Below are 21,736 nucleotides of genomic sequence, written 5' to 3'. Positions count from 1 at the left end.
GACTGCCAGGCCTAGGCTCTCTGTAGAGAGTCTTCAAGATCCCGGAGTGGTAGCTCTGTCTCCTGGTGAAGGAGTATTTGTCACACTGGAATGTGACTGTGTGTGTATTATGTGTATATATATATATATATATATATGATTTAAACTCTTCAATAGTTTGCTGTTGCCCTTAGTAGGAGAAAATCTAAACACCTTATCACAGCTCACCAAGCTCTTTTGGAGTGAAATCTGCCCAGCCTCCAAGCCTCATCTTCACCTCTCTTCACACGCAGCACTCCAGCCACACTGAAGCTGAAGCTCTCCTTTCCTGAATGCTCCACCTCCACACTATTGCTCCACAGCAAACTACTGAAGAGTTTAAATCGTATATGTGTGTGTATATATATATATATATATATATAAGTTTGTTGACATCTACTATGTGCAAAGCAGTGTGCTTGGCATTTGAGAGTAAAGAAAACAGACACAGCCCCTTCCAGCAGAGGGAGACTAATGTAGTGTTTAAAAGTAAGACGGGCCGGGCACGGTGGCTCATGCCTGTAATCCCAACAATTTGGGAGGCTGAGGTGGGTGGATCACTTGAGGTCAGGAGTTCAAGACCAGCCTGGCCAACATGGCAAAACCCCGTCTCTACTAAAAATACAAAAATTAGCTGGGTGTACTGGCAGGTGCCTGTAATCCCAGCTACTCAGGAGGCTGAGGCAGGAGAATCGCTTGAACCCAGGAGGCGGACGTTATATGAGCCGAGATTGTGCCACTGTACTCCAGCCTGGGCAACAGAGTGAGACTCCATCTCAAAAAAAAGTAAGACAGCTTAGGTTTGCCTGCTGTCTGCTGCTTTTTGTGTGGCCCTGCACCTGTCACTTTTGTGTGCTTTAGCTTCCACATCTGTAAAATAGGGTTAGCCCCCTGACTAATCCTGTTTTACAGATGAGGAAGCTGAGGATTTAAGAAGTAAGTTGCTTGCTGGAGGTCACACAAGCAGAACAATAACATGGAGGCCAGACCTGACTGCTGCATTTGCTGTCTCCAGATGGGACTGTGGTTGACACCAGTGCCACTGACAGCAGTACCTTCAAAGTGGGCCTTCCTGGTAGAAGTGTCTGGGATGTAACTAGGTCACTGGAGTAAAGGAGATAGAATAGAGGCAGTGAGTTTGGGGCTTGTGAGTGCAGGTTCAAGCCAGACTGCCTAACTTTGAGTTTCTACTGAAATTTTCTAGCAGTGTGATCTTGGGTGAGGCATTTTAACTGCTCTGTGCCTCAATTACCCCATCATAAAATGGCAGTAAGTTTACCCACCTCATTAGGTAGTTGCAAAAATTAATAACCAAAACACTTAGGAGAGTGCCTAGCATACACTGAGTATGCAATAACATTAGCTTTTTTCATTGCTAAGTTTGATGGGAGGTGAAGATACCTGAGTTACTGGAAAACTTAAAAGGGGTAGAAAGCAATAAAGCTCCTTTCCAGGTACTGAGTGCAGATTTTGGTCAACAGGTGGCGCCATCTGCTCATGGTCAGCGCTGCTGTGGACAATTCCGCACATTTTATCATTTGCCTATTCTCTGCTGGCATTGTTCTTGAAAGAGAGGACAGGTGAGGAGAATCAATATTGTGCATGCCCTCAGGTTTAGCAAGAAACATCAAAAATTCTCCATTAGCGCATAGCCAGAACATCTAGAAGGGGTGGTAGGAGTGGGGATTAGAGGTTCCAGCTGGAGGCAATGGCATTTGCAAAGGCTTTGTTGAAGTGGCGGTAAGTGTGGAGGTGGAGCATTCAGGAAAGGAGAGCTTCAGCTTCAATGTGGCTGGAGTGCTGCGTGTGAAGAGAGGTGAAGATGAGGCTTGGAGGCTGGGCAGATTTCACTCCAAAAGAGCTTGGTGAGCTGTGATAAGGTGTTTGGATTTTCTCCTACTAAGGGCAACAGCAAACTATTGAAGAGTTTAAATCGTTCAGTGACAATGACAAATTTGTGTTTTGGTGGTTTACTCGAGCTGCCAGCCAGGTAGACAGTGGCAGAAGATGGTAGATAAAGCACTAAAGGGTGATGAGGCAGGAAGCCAGTGAGGAGAGAAAGGGGATGATGTGAGTGACAGTAAATCATTTGTTGAGTTGCTATTGTGTGCTAAGCTCTGTGCTAAATTCTTCACATGTATTATTTCAGCTAATCCATCTAACAACTCTGTAAGGCAGGTACGATTGTCCCCAGCTGAAGAAGCTGAGGCTCTCAAAAGCCAGTAACTTGCCTGTTCATGCAGCATGCAAGATGTCCAGCCAGGATTCTAACTTAGACACCAGAGGCCACTTTTAACCACTGCTCTAGGACTGGGGGAAATGGTCCATAGTGAGACATGTGTCGAGTTTCATATTTCATTCGACAATATTGTTGGCCTGCTACATGCGAAGAGCTGTGGAAAGTGCCCAAAGTAGTTAGATCCCTATGAGCAAGTGGGATGGGGGTGGAGTGGACAGTAGGAGGGCTGGAACACACATAAAAGGGTATAAGAAATAACAATTAGGCCGGCCAGGGGTGGTGGCTCACACCTTTAATCCCAGCACTTTGGGAGGCCGAGGAGGGTGGATCACTTGAGGCCAGGAGTTTGAGACCAGCCCGGCCAACATGGTAAAACCCCATCTCTACTAAAAATGCAAAAATTAGCTGGGCTGGTGGTGCATGCCTGTAATCCCAGCTACTTGGGAGGCTGAGAGGCATGAGAATCACTTGAACCCAGGAGGCAGAGGTTACAGTGAACTGAGATTGCACCACTGTACTCCAGCCTGGGAGACAGAGTGTGACCCTGTCTCAAAAAAAGAAAACAAAACAAAACAATGAAGTAGGTACTTTCTGCCATAGGGAGGAATCAAACTGCTGGTCCTCAGGTGTATTTTTGCTTATCAGTTTTAAAAATCAGAGAATGTCTCAAAAAATTAGGATGTCGGCTTCTTTTGAAAATTTGGGCTGGAAGCGGTGGCTCATGCCTGTAATCCCAGTACTTTGGGAGGCTGAGGTGGGTAGATCACCCGAGGTCAGGAGTTGGAGACCAGCCTGACCAACATGGCGAAACCTCGTCTCTACTAAAAATATGAAAATCAGCTGGGCTGGTGGTGCATGCCTTTAATCCCAGCTACTCAGGAGGCTGAGGCATGAGAATCACTTGAACCCGGGAGGCAGGGGTTATAGTGAACTGAGATTGCGCCACTGCACTCCAGCCTGGGAGACAGAGCAAGACCCTGTCTCAAAAAAAGAAAAAATTTGGAAGATCTGACAACAGTTGACCTGCATTCCTGCTCGGCATCAGCCTGATGGTGGATGGGCAGAGGCTCAGTTGTCTGCCAAACCTTCCACCACTGATGTCTTCCCTCCCTGTCATCATCTGCTTGACCTGTAGGCATTTGGTGTGTGCCTTCTGCTCTGGGTGCCCAGATGAACTGGATGCTATATGAGAAAACATTCTGTAAATGTCTTGTGGTAGGCAGCCCCAAAGATCACTGGGGCCTCCAGTGATCCCTCCTTCCTGGTATTCATGCCTGTGTATAATCTTCTCCCTTGAGTATGTACTAGACCTAGATATTTGCTTCTAATAAACAGAACACAGCAAGGGTAATGGGATGCTACTTCTAAAGTTAAATTACAAGTGTGTAAAGTCTGTCTTGTTTGTTTTCCTCTCTTGATCTTCCTCTCATTCTGTCTCTGTCTCTTCTGCTCTCTCACTCTCTTACTGTCTTGTTCTTCCCTCTTGTTTACTCTCATGAAGCAAGCTAGCAAGCATCCATGTTATGAGCTGACCTATGAAGAGGCCTATGTGGTGGTAAGGAACTGAGGGCAGCCTCCAGCCAGCAAGGAACTGAGTCACTCACCATATGGGTGAGCTTGGAGACAAATCCTTCCCCACTTGAGCTTTCAGATGACGGCAGCCCTGGCCGACACTTTGCAGGCTTGTGAGAGACCCTGAGACAGAATACTCAGCTAAGCTATACCCTGTCTCCTGAGATAGGGTATAATACATGTAGTTTTAAGCTACTATGTTTTGGGATAATTTGTTACTCAGCAATAGATAACCAATACATATACTGTCTACATAACTGTTTCAGTTGTCTGAGATTGTATTTAGTCATTTTACACCTACATCAAGAATGTGTCAGGCACCATTCCAGGTACTTGGAATACATCAATTAACAGAACAGGTAAAGAGGCCAGGCATAGGGCTCACATCTATAATCCCAGCACTTTGGGAGGCCCAGGTGGGAGGACTGCTTAAGCCCAGGAGTTGAGACCAGCCTGGGTAAAATAGTGAGACACTGTCTCAACTTAAAAAAAAAAAAAAATTAGTTGGGCATAGTGGCACGTGCCTGTGGTGCCAGCTGCTCAGGAGGCTGAGGTGGGAAGATCGCTTGAGCCCGGGAGTTTGAAGCTGCAATGAGCCACGGTCACAAAACTGTACTCTAGCCTGAGCAACAGAACAAGACCCTGTCTCAATTAAAAAAAAAAAAAAGAAAGAAAAAAGTAGGTAAAGATCCTTGATTCTTTTGGAACTTGTATTCTAGAGGGGGATGGTTTTTCATAGTAGAAGTCTGTGTTGACAGCGCTGTTTAAAGCCCCTTCAGCGTCTGGGGAAAAGGTTCTTCTTTCAGATCTTAGGCCTCTTTGAAAATCTGACAAAAGTCACAGCCTGTCTCCTGAATGCACATAGAGTTTTGCATGCAATTTTAGAGATTTTCTTTTTTTTTTTTTCTTTTTTTTTTTTTTGAGACAGAGTCTTGCTCTGTCACCCAGGCTGGAGTGCAGTGGTGCAATCTGAGCTTACTGCATCCTCTGCTTCCCGGGTTCAAGCAATTCTCCTGTCCCAGCCTTCCAAGTAGCTAGTATTACAGGTGCCTGCCACCATGCCTGGCTAATTTTTGTATTTTTAGTAGAGACAGGGTTTCACCTTACTGGTCAGGCTGGTCTCAAACTCCTGACCTCAGATGATCCACTCGCCTTGGCCTCCCAAAGTGTGGGGATTACAAGTGTGAGCCACTGTGCCCAGCCACAATTTTAGAGATTTTCATAAGAGCTCTTGTGGGCTGACCTAAGAGGAGTCTTGTGACAAGCATTGTTTTAGGTGCTGGGGCAAAGTAGATAGAAAATCTAAACCAGTTGTGGTCAGGTACAGTGGCTCACGCCTGTAATCCCAGCACTTTGGGAGGCCGAGGCGGGAGGATCACTTGAGGCCAGGAGTTTGAGGTCAGCCTGGGAAGCATAGTGAGACACTCATCTCTACCTGCCCCCCAAAAAAGAGATGTTCAGCAGGGTGCATAAAGGAATGTGTCCCATTGTCTTGGTGCTCAGGGAGGACTGCCTCCCAGAAAATAATAGGTGAGTGAGATTTGAAGGATGGTTAGGAATTTGTCAGGCAGGAGGCATGGTGGGTGGTGAGTTCTGTGTTAAGTGGTGAGAGGATAGTGGTGAGGAAGGTGGGCAAAGGCCCTTGCCCTGTGAACTGTCAGAGGAACAAATATATGATGAGTTTTATCAAAGGGAAACTCAGATGTTATATAGGTTACATTGCAAAAGGATTCATTGCTGGAGTCAGGCAAGTTACTGCAAGAGGTCAGGCACTTAAAGGAAATGACCATTAAGATCTGAAGGGTTGCCTGGGCACAGTGGCTCAAGCTTGTAATCCCAGCACTTTGGGAGGCCGAGGAGGGTGGTCATTTGAGGCCAGGAGTTTGAGACCAGCCTAGCCAACATGGTGAAAACCCACCTCCACTAAAAATACAAAAATTAGCTGGGCGTGATGGTAGGTGCCTGTAGTCTCAGCTACTCGGGACACTGAGGTAGAAGAATCGTTTGAACCCAGGAGGCAGAGTTTGCAATGAGCCGAGATAGATTGCACGATTGCACTCCAGCCTGGCAACAGAGCGAGACTGTCTCAAAAACAAACAAACAAACAAAAATCTGAAGGGTTAGTTGGCTAGGCTAGTGCAGAGAATGTTCCAGCCCAGGAAGAACTTGAGGTAGGAGAGAGCATGGAGTATTAATGGGTGTGAAGGAGGTTACCATGGCAGAAACACAGAGGGCAGAGGGCAGACCCAGATGGCACAGGACTCAGGGGCCATCATTGGGAGTTTGTGCATTTCCCCGAGGGTCACAGGAAGCCTTTCAAGGGATGTGGCCTGATCAAATCTACATCTCGATTAGTCCATTCCGATGGGCTAGTGGGGTCATGTGCGGGGGGTAGGATTAGGAAGACCAGGTTAGAAGGGTTGCAGGAGTCCAGGCCTGAGCTGATGGTGATCTGGGCTTGGGGGATGGTAGTGGCTGGAGATGAGAAGTCTTTATGTGGTAGGACTCACAAGCTCGCCGATAGGCTGGATGTGGAGAGTGAGGTGGGGAGAAAGCCTAGGATGACTTGAGTTTCGCGTCTTAAGCCACTGGGTGGAAGAGGGTGGTGCTTTTATGATACGGGCAACAGTGGAGGCAAGCAAGTTAGGGAGGAGGAAGGTCAGTTTCGGTCGTTTGAGATTATGGCATACTCTATTGTCTCAGAAGATCCAATATAATTAGTGTGTTACCTTTCCAGCTGCAACCTCACACCACAGGCTCTGCATCCTACGTGCTTTGTTCACACCGGCCCTCGTTCAGCTCTTGGAATGTCTCTGCATTCTTCTGTTGTAAGATTTTTCATTTGCTGTTTCCTCCTCTGGAGGATTGATAAATTTTACTGATTCTGACATGGAAAACTCTTAGCACAAGTATCACCCTGAAAGATTCCTCCCTGAGCCCCAGTCTAGATGAAATCCCCTTCTCTAAGCATATGTTCTCATGGCACCATGTCTCTCCATGGCGCTTCCAATAGATGATGTAACACTTGATTCATCTGTGACATTCTCCCGCTGGGCTCTCTGTTCTCTGAGGATAGGGTCTGTGTCTTATTCACCGTTGAATCCCTAGTGCCTGACACACGCAAAGGTTTTTTTCTTTTTTTTTTAATTGAGATATAATTCGCACACCATACAATTCAGTCTTTTAAAGAATACAATTTAGGCCGGGAGCGGTGGCTCACACCTGTAATCCTTAGCACTTTGGGAGGCTGAGGTGGGCGGAGCACTTGAGTCCAGGAGTTCAAAATCAGCCTGGGCAACATAGCGAAACACTGTTCTACTAAAAATACAAAAATTATCCAGGCATGGTAGCACATGCCTGTAGTGTCAGGTACTCGGGAGGCTGAGGCAGGAGGATTGCTTGAGCCTGGGAGGCAGAGGTTGCAGTGAGCTGAGATCGTGCCACTGCACTCCAGCCTGGGTGACAGAGCGAGACCTTGTCTCAAAAAATATATATATATATAATAAAGTATACAATTCAGCATGTTGTATATTCACAAAGTTTTACAATGATCACCAATATCTAATTGTACAACATTTTCATCACCCCAAGAAGAAACCCCATACCATTAGCAGTCATTCCGCATTTCCCATTATCTCCTCCCTCCAGTCTCTGGCAACCACTAATCTACTTTCTGTCTCTATGGATTTGCCTATTCTGGGCACTTCATATAAATGCAGTCATACAATATGTGGTCTTTTGTGTCTGGTTTCTTTCACTTAGCATAACGTTATCAAGGTTCATCCATGTCGTAGCATGTGTCAGTACTTCCTTTTTATGGCCAAATAATATGACATTTTATGGGTATACCACATTTTGTTTCTCCGTTCATCAGTTGATGGACTACTGGGATATTTGCACTTTTTAGCTCTAATGAATAATACAGCTATAAACACTTGTGTACATATTTTTGTGTTAACAAATATTCTCAATTCTCTTGGATGTAGTATATTTAGGAGTGGAATTGCTGGGCTATAGTGGTAACTCTATGTTTAACTATTTGAGGACCTGCCAAACTGTTTTCCGAAAAGGCTGAACCATTTTATGTACATTCTTCATCAGAGATTTTTTTTTTTTTTTTTTTTTTGAGACGGAGTCTTGCTCTGTTGCTCAGGCTAGAGTGTAGTGGCACGATCTTGGCTCACTGCAGCCTCTGTCTCCTGGGTTCAAGTGTTTCTCCTGCCTCAGCCTCCTGAGTAGCTGGGATTACAGGCACACGCCACCACACCCAGCTAATTTTTGTATTTTTAGTAGAGACGGGGTTTCACCATGTTGATCAGGTTGGTCTCAAACTCCTGACCTCAGGTGATCTGCCCAACTTGGCCTCCCAAAGTGCTGGGATTACAGGCATGAGCCACTGTGCCCGGCCTAAAGATTTATAATAACTATTTGTTAGGCTAAATAATTCATTAAATAATGAATTGAATTGGATACTTTTATTTTCAGCACTTAACAGACTAGAAGAGTGAGGCTCATGAGATGGAGTGATTTGGACAAAATCACACAAATAATCAGCTGCAGAGCCAGGATTTAGACCCACCCTGTCTCAGTGCTTTTGTCCACTAAGCTGTGAAGCAGCCTCTAGCCAGGAGCCCACATGACAGCCAATGTGATAATGCTGTTATACTTAACCTATGAGTAGTGTCAGGAGAATAGAGTTTAGGAAGGAATTAGTTTTGGGGGCAGAGGAGAAGGTTGATAAATCCTATTGATTCAGATATGGAAATATATCTTAGGTCTCTTTCCTCTTCTCTATTTTTTTATTATTTTATTTATTTAGAGACAAAATCTTGCTCTGTTGCTCTGGGTGGAGTGCAGTGGCACGATCTCAGCTCACTGCTACCTCTGCCTCCCAGGCTCAAGTGATTCTCCCACCTCAGCCTCCTGAGTAGCTGGGATGACAGGCATGCACCACCACTCCTGGCTATTTTGTTTGTTTGTTTTACATTTTTTGTAGAGACAGAGTTTTGCCATGTTGCCCAGGCTGGCCTTGAACTCCTGGGCTCAAGAGATCTGCCCGCGTTGGCCTCCCAAAGTGTTGGGATTATAGACTGAGTCACCATGCCTAGCCTATTTTTTATTATTTGAAATGGGAATTATTTTTGTTCCTTTGTTTCTTCTTGTTTTTTTCTTTATTTCTTCTTAAAACAAAACAAAACAGGATCCATGTGCAGAATGTGCAGGTTTGTCACATATGTATACGTGTGCCATGGTGGTTTGCTGCACCTATTGTCCCATCCTCTAAGTTCCCTCCCCTCACCCCCCAACCCCCACTCCCCAACAGGCCCTAGTGTGTGATGTTCCCCTCTGTGTCCATGTGTTTTCAGTGTTCAACTCCTACTTATGAGTGAGAACATGCGGTATTTGGTTTTCTGTTCCTGTGTTAGTTTGCTAAGGATGATGGCTTCCAGCTTCATCCACGTACCTGCAATGCAATGGCGCGATCTCGGCTCACCGCAACCTCTGCCTCCCAGATTCGAGTGATTCTCCTGCCTCAGCCTCCTGAGTAGCTGGGATTACAGGCATGTACCACCACGCCCAGATAATTTTGTATTTTTAGTAGAGATGGGGTTTCTCCATGTTGGTGAAGCTGGTCTCAAACTCCCAACCTCAGGTGATCCGCCCACCTCGGCCTCCCAAAGTGCTAAGATTACAGGCGTGAGCCACCATGCCTGGCCTCATTCCTTTTTATGGCTGCAAAATGTGAACTATTATGGTGGTCTCCTAACTGCTTTAAGGTCTCTGTCCTTTCCAATATATCCTCCATTAATTAAACACAAAAACCTGATGATAACTCTTCCCTTCATTAAAAACAAACAAAAACCAAAAGAAAACAAAATCCAGGAGTTTCCTGTTACCTACTCCGCAAGATTGAAAGTCCTTGGCCTCCCAGAGGTAATTCCAAACTGACTTTAGCCTACCTTTTCAGCTTCCTTTCCCACCATTCCTTTTTCATTTATTCAACAAATGTTGGCTGCAAGCTTGTTAGGCGCCAGGCCCTGTGATAGGCAGCAGGCACACAAATCACCTACCACGTGGTGGTTCCTGCCCCCACGAGATGTATATCTCATGGGGCGGGACGGGGGCAGAAAACTAAGCTGATTATTCTAGATCAGTGTGGGGGCTTCCATAGAGGTTAGCAGAGTATTTGGGGGGTATGTGGACAAGGCCCTGAATCCAGCCTAGAGTAGAGCTTCCAGAGAGAAGTGAAACTTGAGCTGAGTTGTGAAGGATGAGTACATTAGAAATGAAGAAGGAGGCTGAGCGCAGTGGCTCATGCCTGTAATCCCAACACTTTGGGAGGCCGAGGTGGGTGGATCGTGTGAGGCCAAGAGTTCAAGACCAGCCTGGCCAACATGGTGAAACCCCATCTCTACTAAAAAAATACAAAAAATGGCCGGGCGCAGTGGCTCACACCTGTAATCCCAGCACCTTGGGAGGCCAGCGTGGGCTGATCACGAGGTCAGGAGTTTGAGACCAGCCTGTCCAATATGGTGAAACCCCGCCTCTACTAAAAAATACAAAAATTAGCCAGGCATGGTGGTGCGTGCCTGTAGTCTCAGCTACTCGGGAGGCTGAGGCAGGAGAATCACTTGAACCCAGGAGGCAGAGCTTGCAGTGAGCCGAGATCACACCACTGCACTCCAGCCTGGGCAACAGAGTGAGACTCTGTCTCAGAAAAAAAAAAAAAAAAAAAGAAAGAAAAGAAAAAAATATCAGCCCACAGGTGGTGGTGTGCACCTGTAATCCCAGCTGCTTGGGAGGCTGAGGCATGAAAATTGCTTGAACCAGCCGGGCGCGGTGGCTTAAGCCTGTAATCCCAGCACTTTGGGAGGCCGAGGCGGGCGGATCACGAGGTCAGGAGATCGAGACCATCCTGGCTAACATGGCGAAACCCCGTCTCTACTAAAAATACAAAAAATTAGCTGGGCGTGTTGGCGGGCGCCTGTAGTCCCAGCTACTCCGGAGGCTGAGGCAGGAGAATGGCGTGAACCCGGGAGGCGGAGCTTGCAGTGAGCGGAGATCGCGCCACTGCACTCCAGCCTGGGGGACAGAGCAAGACTCCGTCTCAAAAAAAAAAAAAAAAAAAAAAAAAAAATAGAAAATTGCTTGAACCTGGGAGGCAGAGGTTGCAGTGAGCTGAGATTGTGCCACTGTACTCCAACCTGGGCAACAGAGCTGGAATCTGTCAAAAAAAAAAAAAAAAAAAAAAAGAAATCAAGGAAATCTGTCATTCCCACAAGAAGGAATAGCAGGTGAAAAGACTGGGAGGTGTGAAACCAGCTGGCTGACTCTTCATTGCACATGTGCTGAGTGCCCCTTAGGTGCGGGTGCTGTTCTGGGTGCTGGGATACACAGCAGTGAATGAACACACCAAATGAGGCCTGTGTCCTCATGCAGCAGACAGTCCAACTCCATGGAAATGTGGGTTGGGATGAGGAAGAGCAAGTGTTCCAGCCATGGGGGTCCATAGACCACTAGAGTCTCATGGAAAGGGCCCATGAAAACCTTGAAATGTGAATGTCAATGAGTGTGTGTGTCCATGTTCACACAAGCATTTTTGTCGAGAGTAGATCAATAACATCTTTATTCTTTTTTTTTGTTTATTTTGAGACAGGGTCTCTGTCACCCAGGCTGGAGTGCATTGGCGAGATCTCGGCTCACTGCAGCCTCGACCTCCCCAGGTTCAGGGATCATCCTACCTCAGCCTCCCCAGTAACTGAGACTACAGGCACATGCCACCATGCTCAGCTAAATTTTTTGTAGAAATAGGGGTCTCACTATGTTGACCAGGCGGGTCTTGAACTCCTGGGCTCAAGTGATCCTCCTGTCTCAGCCTCCCAAAATGTTGGGATTACAGGCATGAGCCACTGCCACTGTGCCCACTGTCTTTTGTATTCTCAAAGGGATCCATGACCCTCCTAGCTTAGAAAGTTGACTCTAGGGCCCCCTGTGCAGAGCTGAGGAGTTTGACCTTGATCTGGAAGTTCTGGGAGGCGGTATTGCATTTTAAGAAGTTAAACCATCAGAGCCTGACATGTGCTTTGGCCAGCGAGAACTCCTTGTGCCTTTCCCACCGCTAAGCCTTTGCTGTTGCCGTTCTTCTGGGAGGAATGGAAGGAGCCACACTTAAATGCCAGGCCGACCTGACTCTGCATCCTACCTCTAACCTTGCTCCAGCTGCAAGCCTGCAGTTTTCTCCCTCTGTGAAAAGCTATGAGGTTTAAATGAGACCATGATGTCTTGAGGAATTAATAACAATATTTTCATTTTGGAAAGTGCCCTGTCTATGGTAGCCATTAGTTCCTCTCTTGGCTTGGTGGCTCAGCTGTTCAGGGGTTCCCTTTTATCTGAGGCCTTCTTGGAGCTTTCTGTAGTCACTCTTGTTTTGTTTTTGAGACAGAGTCTCACTCTGTCACCCAGGCTGGAGTGCAGTGGCATGATCTTGGCTCACTGCAGCCTCCATCTCCCCGGCTCTAGTGATCCTCCCACCTCAGCCTGCTGGGTAGCTGAGACTGCAGGTGCACACCACCATGCCTGGCAATTTTTTTTTTTTTTTTTTTGTAGAGACAGGGTTTCACCATGTTGTCCAGGATGGTCTTGAACTCCTGAGCTCAAGTGATCCTCCTGCCTTGGCCTCCCAAAGTGCTGGGATTACAGGCATGAGCCACCGTACCTGGCCACCAGTATCACTCTTTTTTTTTTAATTTTTATTTTTATTTTAAGTTCTGGGGTACATGTGCAGAATGTGCAGGTTTGTTACGTAGGTAAATGTGTGCCATGGTGGTTTATTGCACCTATCAACCCATCACCTAGGTATTAAGCTCAGCATGCATTAGCAGCACTCTTAACACACAATTAAACTCACATGTAATGAGATTACTTCTCATTACTCCACACCATAGTAGTCTGTTTTACAGATGAGAAAACTGAGGCTCAGGGAGGTTGAGAGATTTACCTGGAGTCAATCAATTGTTGATCTGGAAGCATCCGATCACCAGGTCTTCTGAAATAATGACAGCAGCAACAATTAACATTATGCTTACTATGCCAAATGCTATGCTCAGCATTTTACCTGCATCACAATCCCGATTCCTTTGGGCAGTTAGGTAGGTTCCATTTTAACCGAATTTAGGGAGGAGGAAGCTGAGGTTCAGAGAAGTAACTTGCCCTAGGTAACCCAGGGTAGTCAGTTGGAAAGTCAAGACTCAGACCTCGATCGGACTAACTCCAAAGAAACCCGTGCCACTCTGCCTCTCGGAAAACACTGCTTCCAGCTGCACAGTTCAAAACCCCACCCAAGGCGGCCCTGAATCGCGGTCAGTCAGCTTCAACCCAGTCGCACTTTGTTTTGAACAAGGATACAGAGGGCGCTGCCTGACGTTAGTCTGGGGGCTTGGGGGAGAAGATGAGGGTCCAAGATGGAAATGTAAGTGCTGGGGCTGTGCCAGAGGGAGAGTGTCCGGGACCAGCGGGCGAGTCACGTGCGCGTGAAACTCGACCTAAGGGGAGGGGAAGGGAAGGGAGCCCCCGCCCCCACCTCGGGGCGCAGCTCCGGACGCGTGTAAATACAACTATCAACTCCGCAGATCCACTTCATCCAAGCCCAGCTTCGCAGACCTCTGGCGCCCGGCGGGTTCCCAGTTCCCCCGCTTCTTCCGAGGAGACAGCGGAGGCGAGGCCACCTGGCCGTCAGGCTGAAGCTCCGTGGCCGCCGGGTCCCGCGCGCAAGAGAAGACCCCAGCGCGGGCGCGGCTCAAGGCTGGGCCCGCGGGACTCCGGACGCGCGGCGAAAGCATTGCGCTCCGGGAGGAGTCCGCTGTTGCTGGCTGCTCATTTGCTGGTGACCGGAGGTAAGCAGTGTGGGCGGGGAGGGGGCGCGCGTAGGGTCTCCTGCTGTGCGTGGGCTGAGAGACACCGAGGCCGGCTCCCGCCGACACTGCCGGGCTTCCCAATGAAAGCCCGTTACTTGCGCCCGCGGTCCCGCGGCACAGTGTCCCATCTCGCCAAGCGCGTCCTTCCCTTTTCTTTTCTCTGACCCCTCCGACTCTTCTCTTCCTCCCGGGCCCCCGCTCGCTGCACTTCCTCTGCTTAGAGCTGCGCGTTTGCCAGAGTTCCAGCCGACCTCCTGGAGCGCTTGAACCCAAAGCCCCATTTCACAGATGAGAATACCGAGTCCCCCTGGAAGAAGTCACTGGTACTTCCTCCCCTCTCTCTGGGTCTTTCTTGCCCTTCTCCTCTCCGCTTTCCTTGGTCTCATCCCGGTTGTCGCTCCCTGCCCCCGCGCCGCCCGCTTTCCCTCTCCTCCCGCCGAGGCTGCAGAGCGGCCGCGGCGGGGGGAGCTGGGGCTCCTTCCCTCCCTCTGGTAAACACACCCGCCCGCCAGCCCATCCACCACCGCTGCCCTTATAAAGTCAGCAGCGGCCAGACTTCCTGCCGAAGTCCGAGCCCCCTCCCGGGGCTGGAGGGGGGAAGCGGGTTCCGAGGTGCAAAGCCTTGTGCCCCGAGCCCTGCGGAGTGAGTGAGGGGCGCGCGGGGGAGGAGGGGACCGAGGAGAGCCCATCCTGGGTCTCCCTCCACGTGGCAGCTGTTGGCTTGGCCCGAGAGACTGTAGGGTCGTGGGTTACCTGATATGGAAAGGGGGAGGGCTTGCTGTCGCCCGGCCCCAGAGGGAAGGAGAGGTCTTGGAGGGGCAACTGGAAGATGGGGGTCGTAGGGTAGCCTTGAACTTGCCCTTCTTCCTGCCAGCTTCTAGGGGTCTTTCCTGGCGCGAGAGTCCGGACATGGGCCCGCGGTGCTTCAGAGCGCGCTCTGCCCCTTGCTGTCCCTCTGGGGACTTGGGCAAATGCGGACTTGCTCCCCAGCAGCCCGGCCCTGCGCGCCCTGGCCTGGGTGGGAGAACCCGGCAGCCTGCCAGAAAGCTGCAGCGTGCAGACAGGACCTTCCTTGTTTCCGATAGTGGCTCAGCGGGAGCCTCGTGCCGCGTGCACCTCTGGCACTGCTAGTGCGCGCGGAGCCAGCTCCGTGGCACCGGCTGGGAAGCCTAGGGCTCTATGGGGCCTCCATGAGGGGCTCCTCGCGGGCTGGCCTGAGAGGTCTCGGGTGCCACCATGATGCAAGACCCCTCCCTGGGGCCACTAGGGGGCCCTTCACCCTCCGCTCTGTTTCTGTGCAGGCTCGCGGCCAGCATGGCCCCCACGCTGCAACAGGCGTACCGGAGGCGCTGGTGGATGGCCTGCACGGCTGTGCTGGAGAACCTCTTCTTCTCTGCTGTACTCCTGGGCTGGGGCTCCCTGCTGATCATGCTGAAGAACGAGGGCTTCTATTCCAGCATGTGCCCAGGTATGCCTGAATATGGGCTGGGTGGGCTGTGGGGAGGGATGGCAAAGGGTAGGTGGAAGCCGGAGAACGTTAGGTGGCCAGGTGGACAGAAAGCAGGGTCAGCAGTTGGACAGCCTCACTTCTCGACCTCTTCAAACTTCAGGGGGAGAATGGGTGGCACTCTGCCCACTATCTCATTTATCCAATCCAGTGGTCACTGAATGCCAGGTGTCCTGCTGGTCATCCAGACCCTGGGACTAATAGGCAGAGTCCTAAGCCTCTGACAGCCTCAGGTCTAGAGCTCTTTGAAGGAGAAGTGCTGGGAGAGGAATTTCTTAATAGGGCTATCATAAGACAAGGGAGAGCTGCACAAAGTGGAGTATGAATGTAAAGGGCCCCACATTCTTCCCTTTTCAGGGCCTGGGAGCCCCCAGGTTTTCAAATTACTCATTTGGACAAAGTTACATAGCCTTATTTCCTCTAGGAGGGCATTGTGGAGGGTCTCTGGTTTCCACTTCAATCACCTTGTGTGAGTGGCCCGGAACCTGGGAGTGGGAATTCTTTTTTTTTTTTTTTTTTTTTTTTTGAGACGGAGTCTCGCTCTATCGCCCAGGCTGGAGTGCAGTGGCGCAATCTCGGCTCACTGCAAGCTCCGCCTCCCGGGTTCACGCCATTCTCCCGCCTCAGCCTCTCCGAGTAGCTGGGACTACAGGCGCCCGCCACCACGCCCGGCTAATTTTTTGTATTTTTAGTAGAGACGGGGTTTCACTGTGGTCTCGATCTCCTGACCTCGTGATCCGCCCGCCTCGGCCTCCCAAAGTGCTGGGATTACAGGCACGAGCCACCGCGCCCGGCCGGGAGTGGGAATTCTAACACTCTTTGGGAGCAGTAACTACAGCCATAGGCTGTCTGCAGCTGCCTTGGGGCAGGGAGTTACCACTGCTGGTGTCTAGGACTTGCCTCTGATGGGTATCTTCCTATTCTGGGAAGGAGAGAGCTGTGCTGACAATCTCTGCCTAAGGAGCTGGGTGGAAATGGAATTGGGCTGTCCTCTCTTTTTATCCCCTTTCCCCAACCTCTGTGTTGTGGAGTAAGCCTGGAAGGAAGGTTAGCTTGGATTTGAATCCCAGCTTCCATCACTTTTATCAGTTGGTGACTTAGGTCAGTTCCTTAAACATTGAGCTTCAGTTGCCTGGTCTTCAGAATGGGGATAATAATATTGATTCCATGGGAGTGCTGTGAGAGTCCACAGTGCTCAATAAATGTTAGTGTCCTTCTGGTTGCTCCTGGCTTCTCGTTTCAACTCCTTGCTGCACAGCACCTGATGTGGCTATGGGAGAAAACCGATTCCTTGAGGGGTGGAGATGGGGAGGTCTTCATCACTGCTCTGAACAGCAGCTGCTCCACCCCAGGATCTGCCCCATCCAGCCATGGTTATCTGTAAAGATGCAACAGGTGGCACCGAGAGATGGTGACTCTCCCATGCCTCCTGGCCCCAATTATGGGGTGATAGGGGCTGGAGGAGGTGGGGTTGGCAGCTAGGCTAGGATGGCTGGGTGGGTCGGGAAGAAGAGGCCTGAATGAAATGATACACATACCAGGGTGGCTGCAAGCACCAAGTGGAGGGCTATTAGGGACCCACATGACATCTAAGTCCCCTATGAGTTTATCCTGGAGATAGGAGAGACCCTGCCTGCCCTTGACACCTGCCACTGCCACCTATGTAACTTCTTTTTTTTTTTTTTTTTTTTGAGACAAAGTCTCACTCTGTCACCCAGGCTGGAGTGCATTGGCATGATCTTGGCTCACTGCAACCTTCTCCTCCTGGATTCAAGCGAGCACGTCTGGCTAATTTTTGTATTTTTAGTAGAGACAGGCTTTTACCATGTTGGCCAGGCTGGTCTCGAACACCTCACCTCAAGTGACCCACCTGGCTTGGCCTCCCACAGTGCTGGGATTATAGACATGAGCCATCACTCTTGGCCTACCCCTTGTGTAACTTCTTCCTGCCTTCTCCGCCTGATGCTGGTGGTGTTTCTTTAAAATCAACTTTCTTGAAGATTACATCATACATTTTGATGAAGTCTGGCAAATTTTTATGCCTCAGTACCCAGCACACAATATTTAGAACCTCCTCAAACTCCTGCTTCTCTTTTGAGGGCTCATCCCTCCACCTGCATTTTTAAATATGTAAAATATGTAAAACAGCTTTATTAAGATATAATTTACATGCCTCACAAGTCACCCATTTCAAGTATATAATTTAACAGTTTTAGTATGTTCAGAGTAGTGCAACCATCACCAGAGTCCATTTCAGAACAGTTTCTTTATCCCCAAAAGTAACTGTACCGATTAGCAGTACTCACTCGCCTCACCTCCACCTCCGCCCCCAAACACTAGGCAACCACTCATCTATTTCCTGTCATAGCTTTGCCTATTCTGAGCATTTCATTTAAATGGAATCTTGTAGTATGTAGCCTTTTGTGATTGGCTTCTTTCACTTAGCATAATGTTTTCAAGGTTCATCCTTGTAGCATGTATCAGGACTTCTTTTTATTGCTGAGTAATACTCCATTGTATGGATCAACCACCATTCTATTTATCCATTTGTCAGTTGATGGACATTTGGGTTGTTTTCACAGTTTGGCTGTTATGAATAGTAGTCTGGCTGGGTGTGGTGGCTCATCTGTAATCCACGCTTATTTCAAGGCCAAGGCAGGAGGATCACTTGAGGCCAGGAGTTTGAATCTGCAGTGAGCTATGATTGTGCCACTGTACTCCAGTCTGGGCCACAGAGTGAGACCCAAATGTTCTTCTGGACTTTTTTTTTTTTTTTTTTTTAGACAGGGTCTCTCACTCTGTGACCCAGGCTGGAGTGCAGTGGTACAATCACAATTCACTGCAGCTTCAACCTCCTGGGCTCAAATTATCCTCCCACCTCAGCCTCCAGAATAGTTGGGACTACAGGCCCGCATCACCACATCTAGCTAATTAAAAAATTTTTTTTTGTGGAGACTGGGTCATGCTACGTTGCCGAGACTGGTCTCGAACTCCTGGGCTCAAGTGATCCTCCCTCCTGGGCCTCCCAAAGTGTTGGGATTATAGGCATAAGCCACCGTGCCTGGCCCTTGTACAAGTTTTTAATGTCGAGGTATGCTTTCATTTTTCTTCGGTATTGGTCAGTTGTAAGGGTAACTATGTTTAACATTTTGAGGAGCTACCAAATTGTTTTCCAAAGTGGCTACACTATTTCACATTCTTAAAAAAATTTTTTTTTTTTTTTTTTTTGTTTGAGACGGAGTTTCTCTCTTGTTGCCCAGGCTGGAGTGCAATAGCACTATCTCAGCTCATGGCAACCTTCGCCTCCTGGGTTCAAGCAATTCTTCTGCCTCAGCTTCCCGAGTAGCTGGAATTATAGGCGCCTGCCACCATGCCCGGCTAATTTTTGTATTTTTAGTAGAGATGGGGTTTCACTATGTTGTCCAGGCTGGTCTCAAAATCCTGACCTCAGGTGATCCACCCCCCTCAGCCTCCTAAAGTGCTGGCATTACAGGCGTGAGCCACTGTGCTCGGCTTCCTTTAAATTTTTTTAAATTTAATTTTAATTTTTTAATTTTTAATTTCTCATATATATATTTTTAAGACTAGCCAAGTGAAGCAGTGGGAGTGGAGACGGAACTGGTTTTGATCAATTAGGTGTAAACACCACTGCACTGGGACCAGCCTATTTTACATTCCTGTTAGCAGTGATGAGGGTTCCACTTTCTTTGTAGCCTCAACAATATGTGTCGTTGCTCATCTTTATGTATTTTTTATTTTTTTTTTGAGATAGAGTCTCACTCTGTTGCCTAGGCTGGAATGCAATGACACGATCTTGGCTCACTGCAACTCCGCCTCCCGGGTTCAAGCGATTCTGCCATCTCAGCCTCCTAAGTAGATGGGTGTCCACCACCACGCCTGGCTAATTTTTTGTATTTTCAGTAGAGATGGGGTTTCACCATGTTGGCCAGGTTGGTTTTGAACTCCTGACCTCAAGTGATCCACCCACCTTGGCCTCCCAAAGTGCTAGGATTACAGGCGTGAGCCACTGCGCCCAGCCTGCCCATCTTTTTTTATTATAGCCATCCTAGTGGATGTAAAGTTTTTTTGTGATTTTGATTTGTGTTTCCCTACTGACCAATGATGTTGAGCATCTTTTCATGTGCTTATTGGCTTTTGGTATATCTTTGGAGAAAGGTCTATTCAGGTCCTTTGCCCACTTTAAAATTAGGTTATCTTTCTATTACTGAGATGTAAGTGTTCTTTATGTTCTAGATATAAGTCTCCTATATATGATTTGCACAAATTTTCCTTCCATTGTTGGGTTGTCTTTCACTTTCTTTTGGTGTCCTTTAGTGCACAACAGTTTTTAATATTGAAGTCTAATTTCTTATTTTTCTCTTTTGCCACTTGTATCTTGGTGTCATGTTTAAGGAACTATTGCCTAATCTCAGGTCACAAAGATTTACACCTGTGTTTCCTTCCTTCCTTCCCTCCTTCCTTCCTTGCTTCTTTCCTTCCTTCCTTCCTTCCTTCCCTCCCTCCCTCCCTCCTTCCCTCCTTTCCTTCCTTTCTTCCCTCCTTCCTTCCTTCCCTCCCTCCCTCCCTCCTCCTCCTTCCTCCTTCCTTCCTTCCTTCCTTCCTTCCTTCCTTCCTTCCTTCCTTCCTTCCTCTTTCTGACAGAATCTTACTCTGTCACCCAGGCTGGAGTGTAGTGGTGCAATCTTGGCTCACTGCAACCTCTGCCTCCTGGGTTTAAGCAATTCTCCTGCCTCAGCCTCCTGAGTAGCTGGGACTGCAGGCACACACCACCATGCCCAGCTAATTTTTGTATTTTTAGTAGAGACGGAGTTTCACCATATTGGCCAGGATGGTCTCGATCTCCTGACCTCGTGATCCACCCACCTTGGCCTCCCAAAGTGCTGGGATTACAGGTGTGAGCCACCATGCCCGGCCTGTGTTTTCTCAGAGTTTTGTGGTTTTAGCTTTTATAGTTAGATCCTTGATCCATTTTGAGTTGATTTTGTATATAGTGTGAGATATCCACCTGGTGTTGTAAATTGCCCAGAAGTGGGTATGCTTCTAAATCTGGCTGTTAGGGATTACTAGACGTGACCAGAGTGAATTCCTCTCTTTTTCTCAGAATTTCTTTCTTTCTTCTTTTTTTTTTTTTTGAGACAGAGTCTCTGTCACCCAGGCTGGAGTGCAATGGCTTCATCTTGGCTCAGTGCAACCTCTGCCTGCTGGATTCAAGCAGTTCTCCTGCCTCAGACCCCTGAGTAGCTGGTATTACAGGCGTGTACCACCATGCTTGGCTAATTTTTGTATTTTTAGTAAAGATGCGGTTTCACCTGTTGGCCAGGCTTTTCTGGAACTCCCGGCCTCAAGTGATCCATCCACCTCTACCTCCCAAAGTGCTGGGATTACAGGTGGGAGCCACCGTGCCCAGTCCTTTTCTCAGAATTTATTTGTTGTTTTTTTGTTTTGTTTCATTTTTGAGACAGGGTCTCACTCTGTCAGCTAGGCAGGAGTTCAGTGGTGTGATCATTGCTGCAGCCTTGAACTTCTGGACTCACATGATCTTCCCACCTTAGCCTCCTGAGTAGCTAGGATTACAGGCATGTGCTTCCACACCTGGCTAATTTTTTAATTTTCCAGGACTTATTTGTCCATTCTTGCAAAGTAGGGTAAAACATGCCTATCTATACCTACCTCTCTTCCCTTCAAGGGACCCCAGCCAAAATCCTTGAGGCTGTCGGGCTGACTGTGGGTGCTGTTCCCTGATCTGCCTCAGTCATGCTGCATGATCAAAAGTGTCTGCTTTCTGCTTCTTGGAACTTTATTCACTTTGGGTGTCGGTCTTCCTCTGCAGTGTCCCAAGAACACAGAATCAGACCAGGAATCTGTGTTGCCATAGTGTGTGGAAAGAGGCAGGCTTCCAACTCGGCTATGTGCTGTTGGGTGATTGAAGCCACTTACTTAATTTTCTTTTTCTTTCTTTCTTTCTTCCTTCCTTCCTTCCTTCCTTCCTTCCTTCCTTCCTTCCTTCCTTCCCTTTCTTTCTTTCTTTTCTTTTTTTTTCTTTTTTTTGAGATGGAATCTCGCTCTGTTGCCCAGGCTGGAGTGCAGTGGTGCGATCTCACCTTACTGCAACCTCCGCCTCCCAGGTTCAAGCGATTCTCCTGCCTCAGCCTCCCGAGTAGCTGGGATTACAGGTACATGCCACCATGCCTGGCTAATTTTTGTAATTTTAGTAGAAATGGCATTTCACCATATTGGTCAGGCTGGTCTCAACCTCCTGACCTCAGGTTATCCACCCGCCTTGGCCTCCCAAAGTGCTGGGATTACAGGCGTGAGCCACTGTGCCTGGCACTTAATTTTCTTAATACCTCAATTACCCCATATGGTAAAGGGACTAATAATCCATACCTTATAGCGCTGTTGTGAAAATGAAATGAGGGTAAGCAGATAAAATTTCAGACTACGGATGGGATTGTTACTACATTC

General features: G+C 48.3%; 1 protein-coding gene across 2 annotated transcripts in view; it reads left to right on the top strand.

The window, feature by feature from the left end:
• Positions 1 to 12,580: 12,580 nt before the first annotated feature.
• Positions 12,581 to 21,736, top strand: part of SLC43A1 (solute carrier family 43 member 1) — a 32,274-nt gene continuing 23,118 nt past the window's right edge. For both annotated transcript variants that reach the window (XM_030810829.1, XM_030810830.1), the window contains exons 1-2: positions 12,581 to 13,722; positions 15,045 to 15,211. In XM_030810829.1, the coding sequence (XP_030666689.1) occupies positions 15,058 to 15,211 (154 nt within the window). In that variant the 5' untranslated portion in view covers positions 12,581 to 13,722; positions 15,045 to 15,057. The remainder of the gene's footprint in view (positions 13,723 to 15,044; positions 15,212 to 21,736) is intronic.

This window comes from Nomascus leucogenys, chromosome 4, assembly GCF_006542625.1.
Source record: "Nomascus leucogenys isolate Asia chromosome 4, Asia_NLE_v1, whole genome shotgun sequence".
Taxonomy (NCBI): domain Eukaryota; kingdom Metazoa; phylum Chordata; class Mammalia; order Primates; family Hylobatidae; genus Nomascus; species Nomascus leucogenys.
Note: the sequence above shows the minus strand (reverse complement) of the source record. Positions and strands in the feature narration are given on the sequence as shown.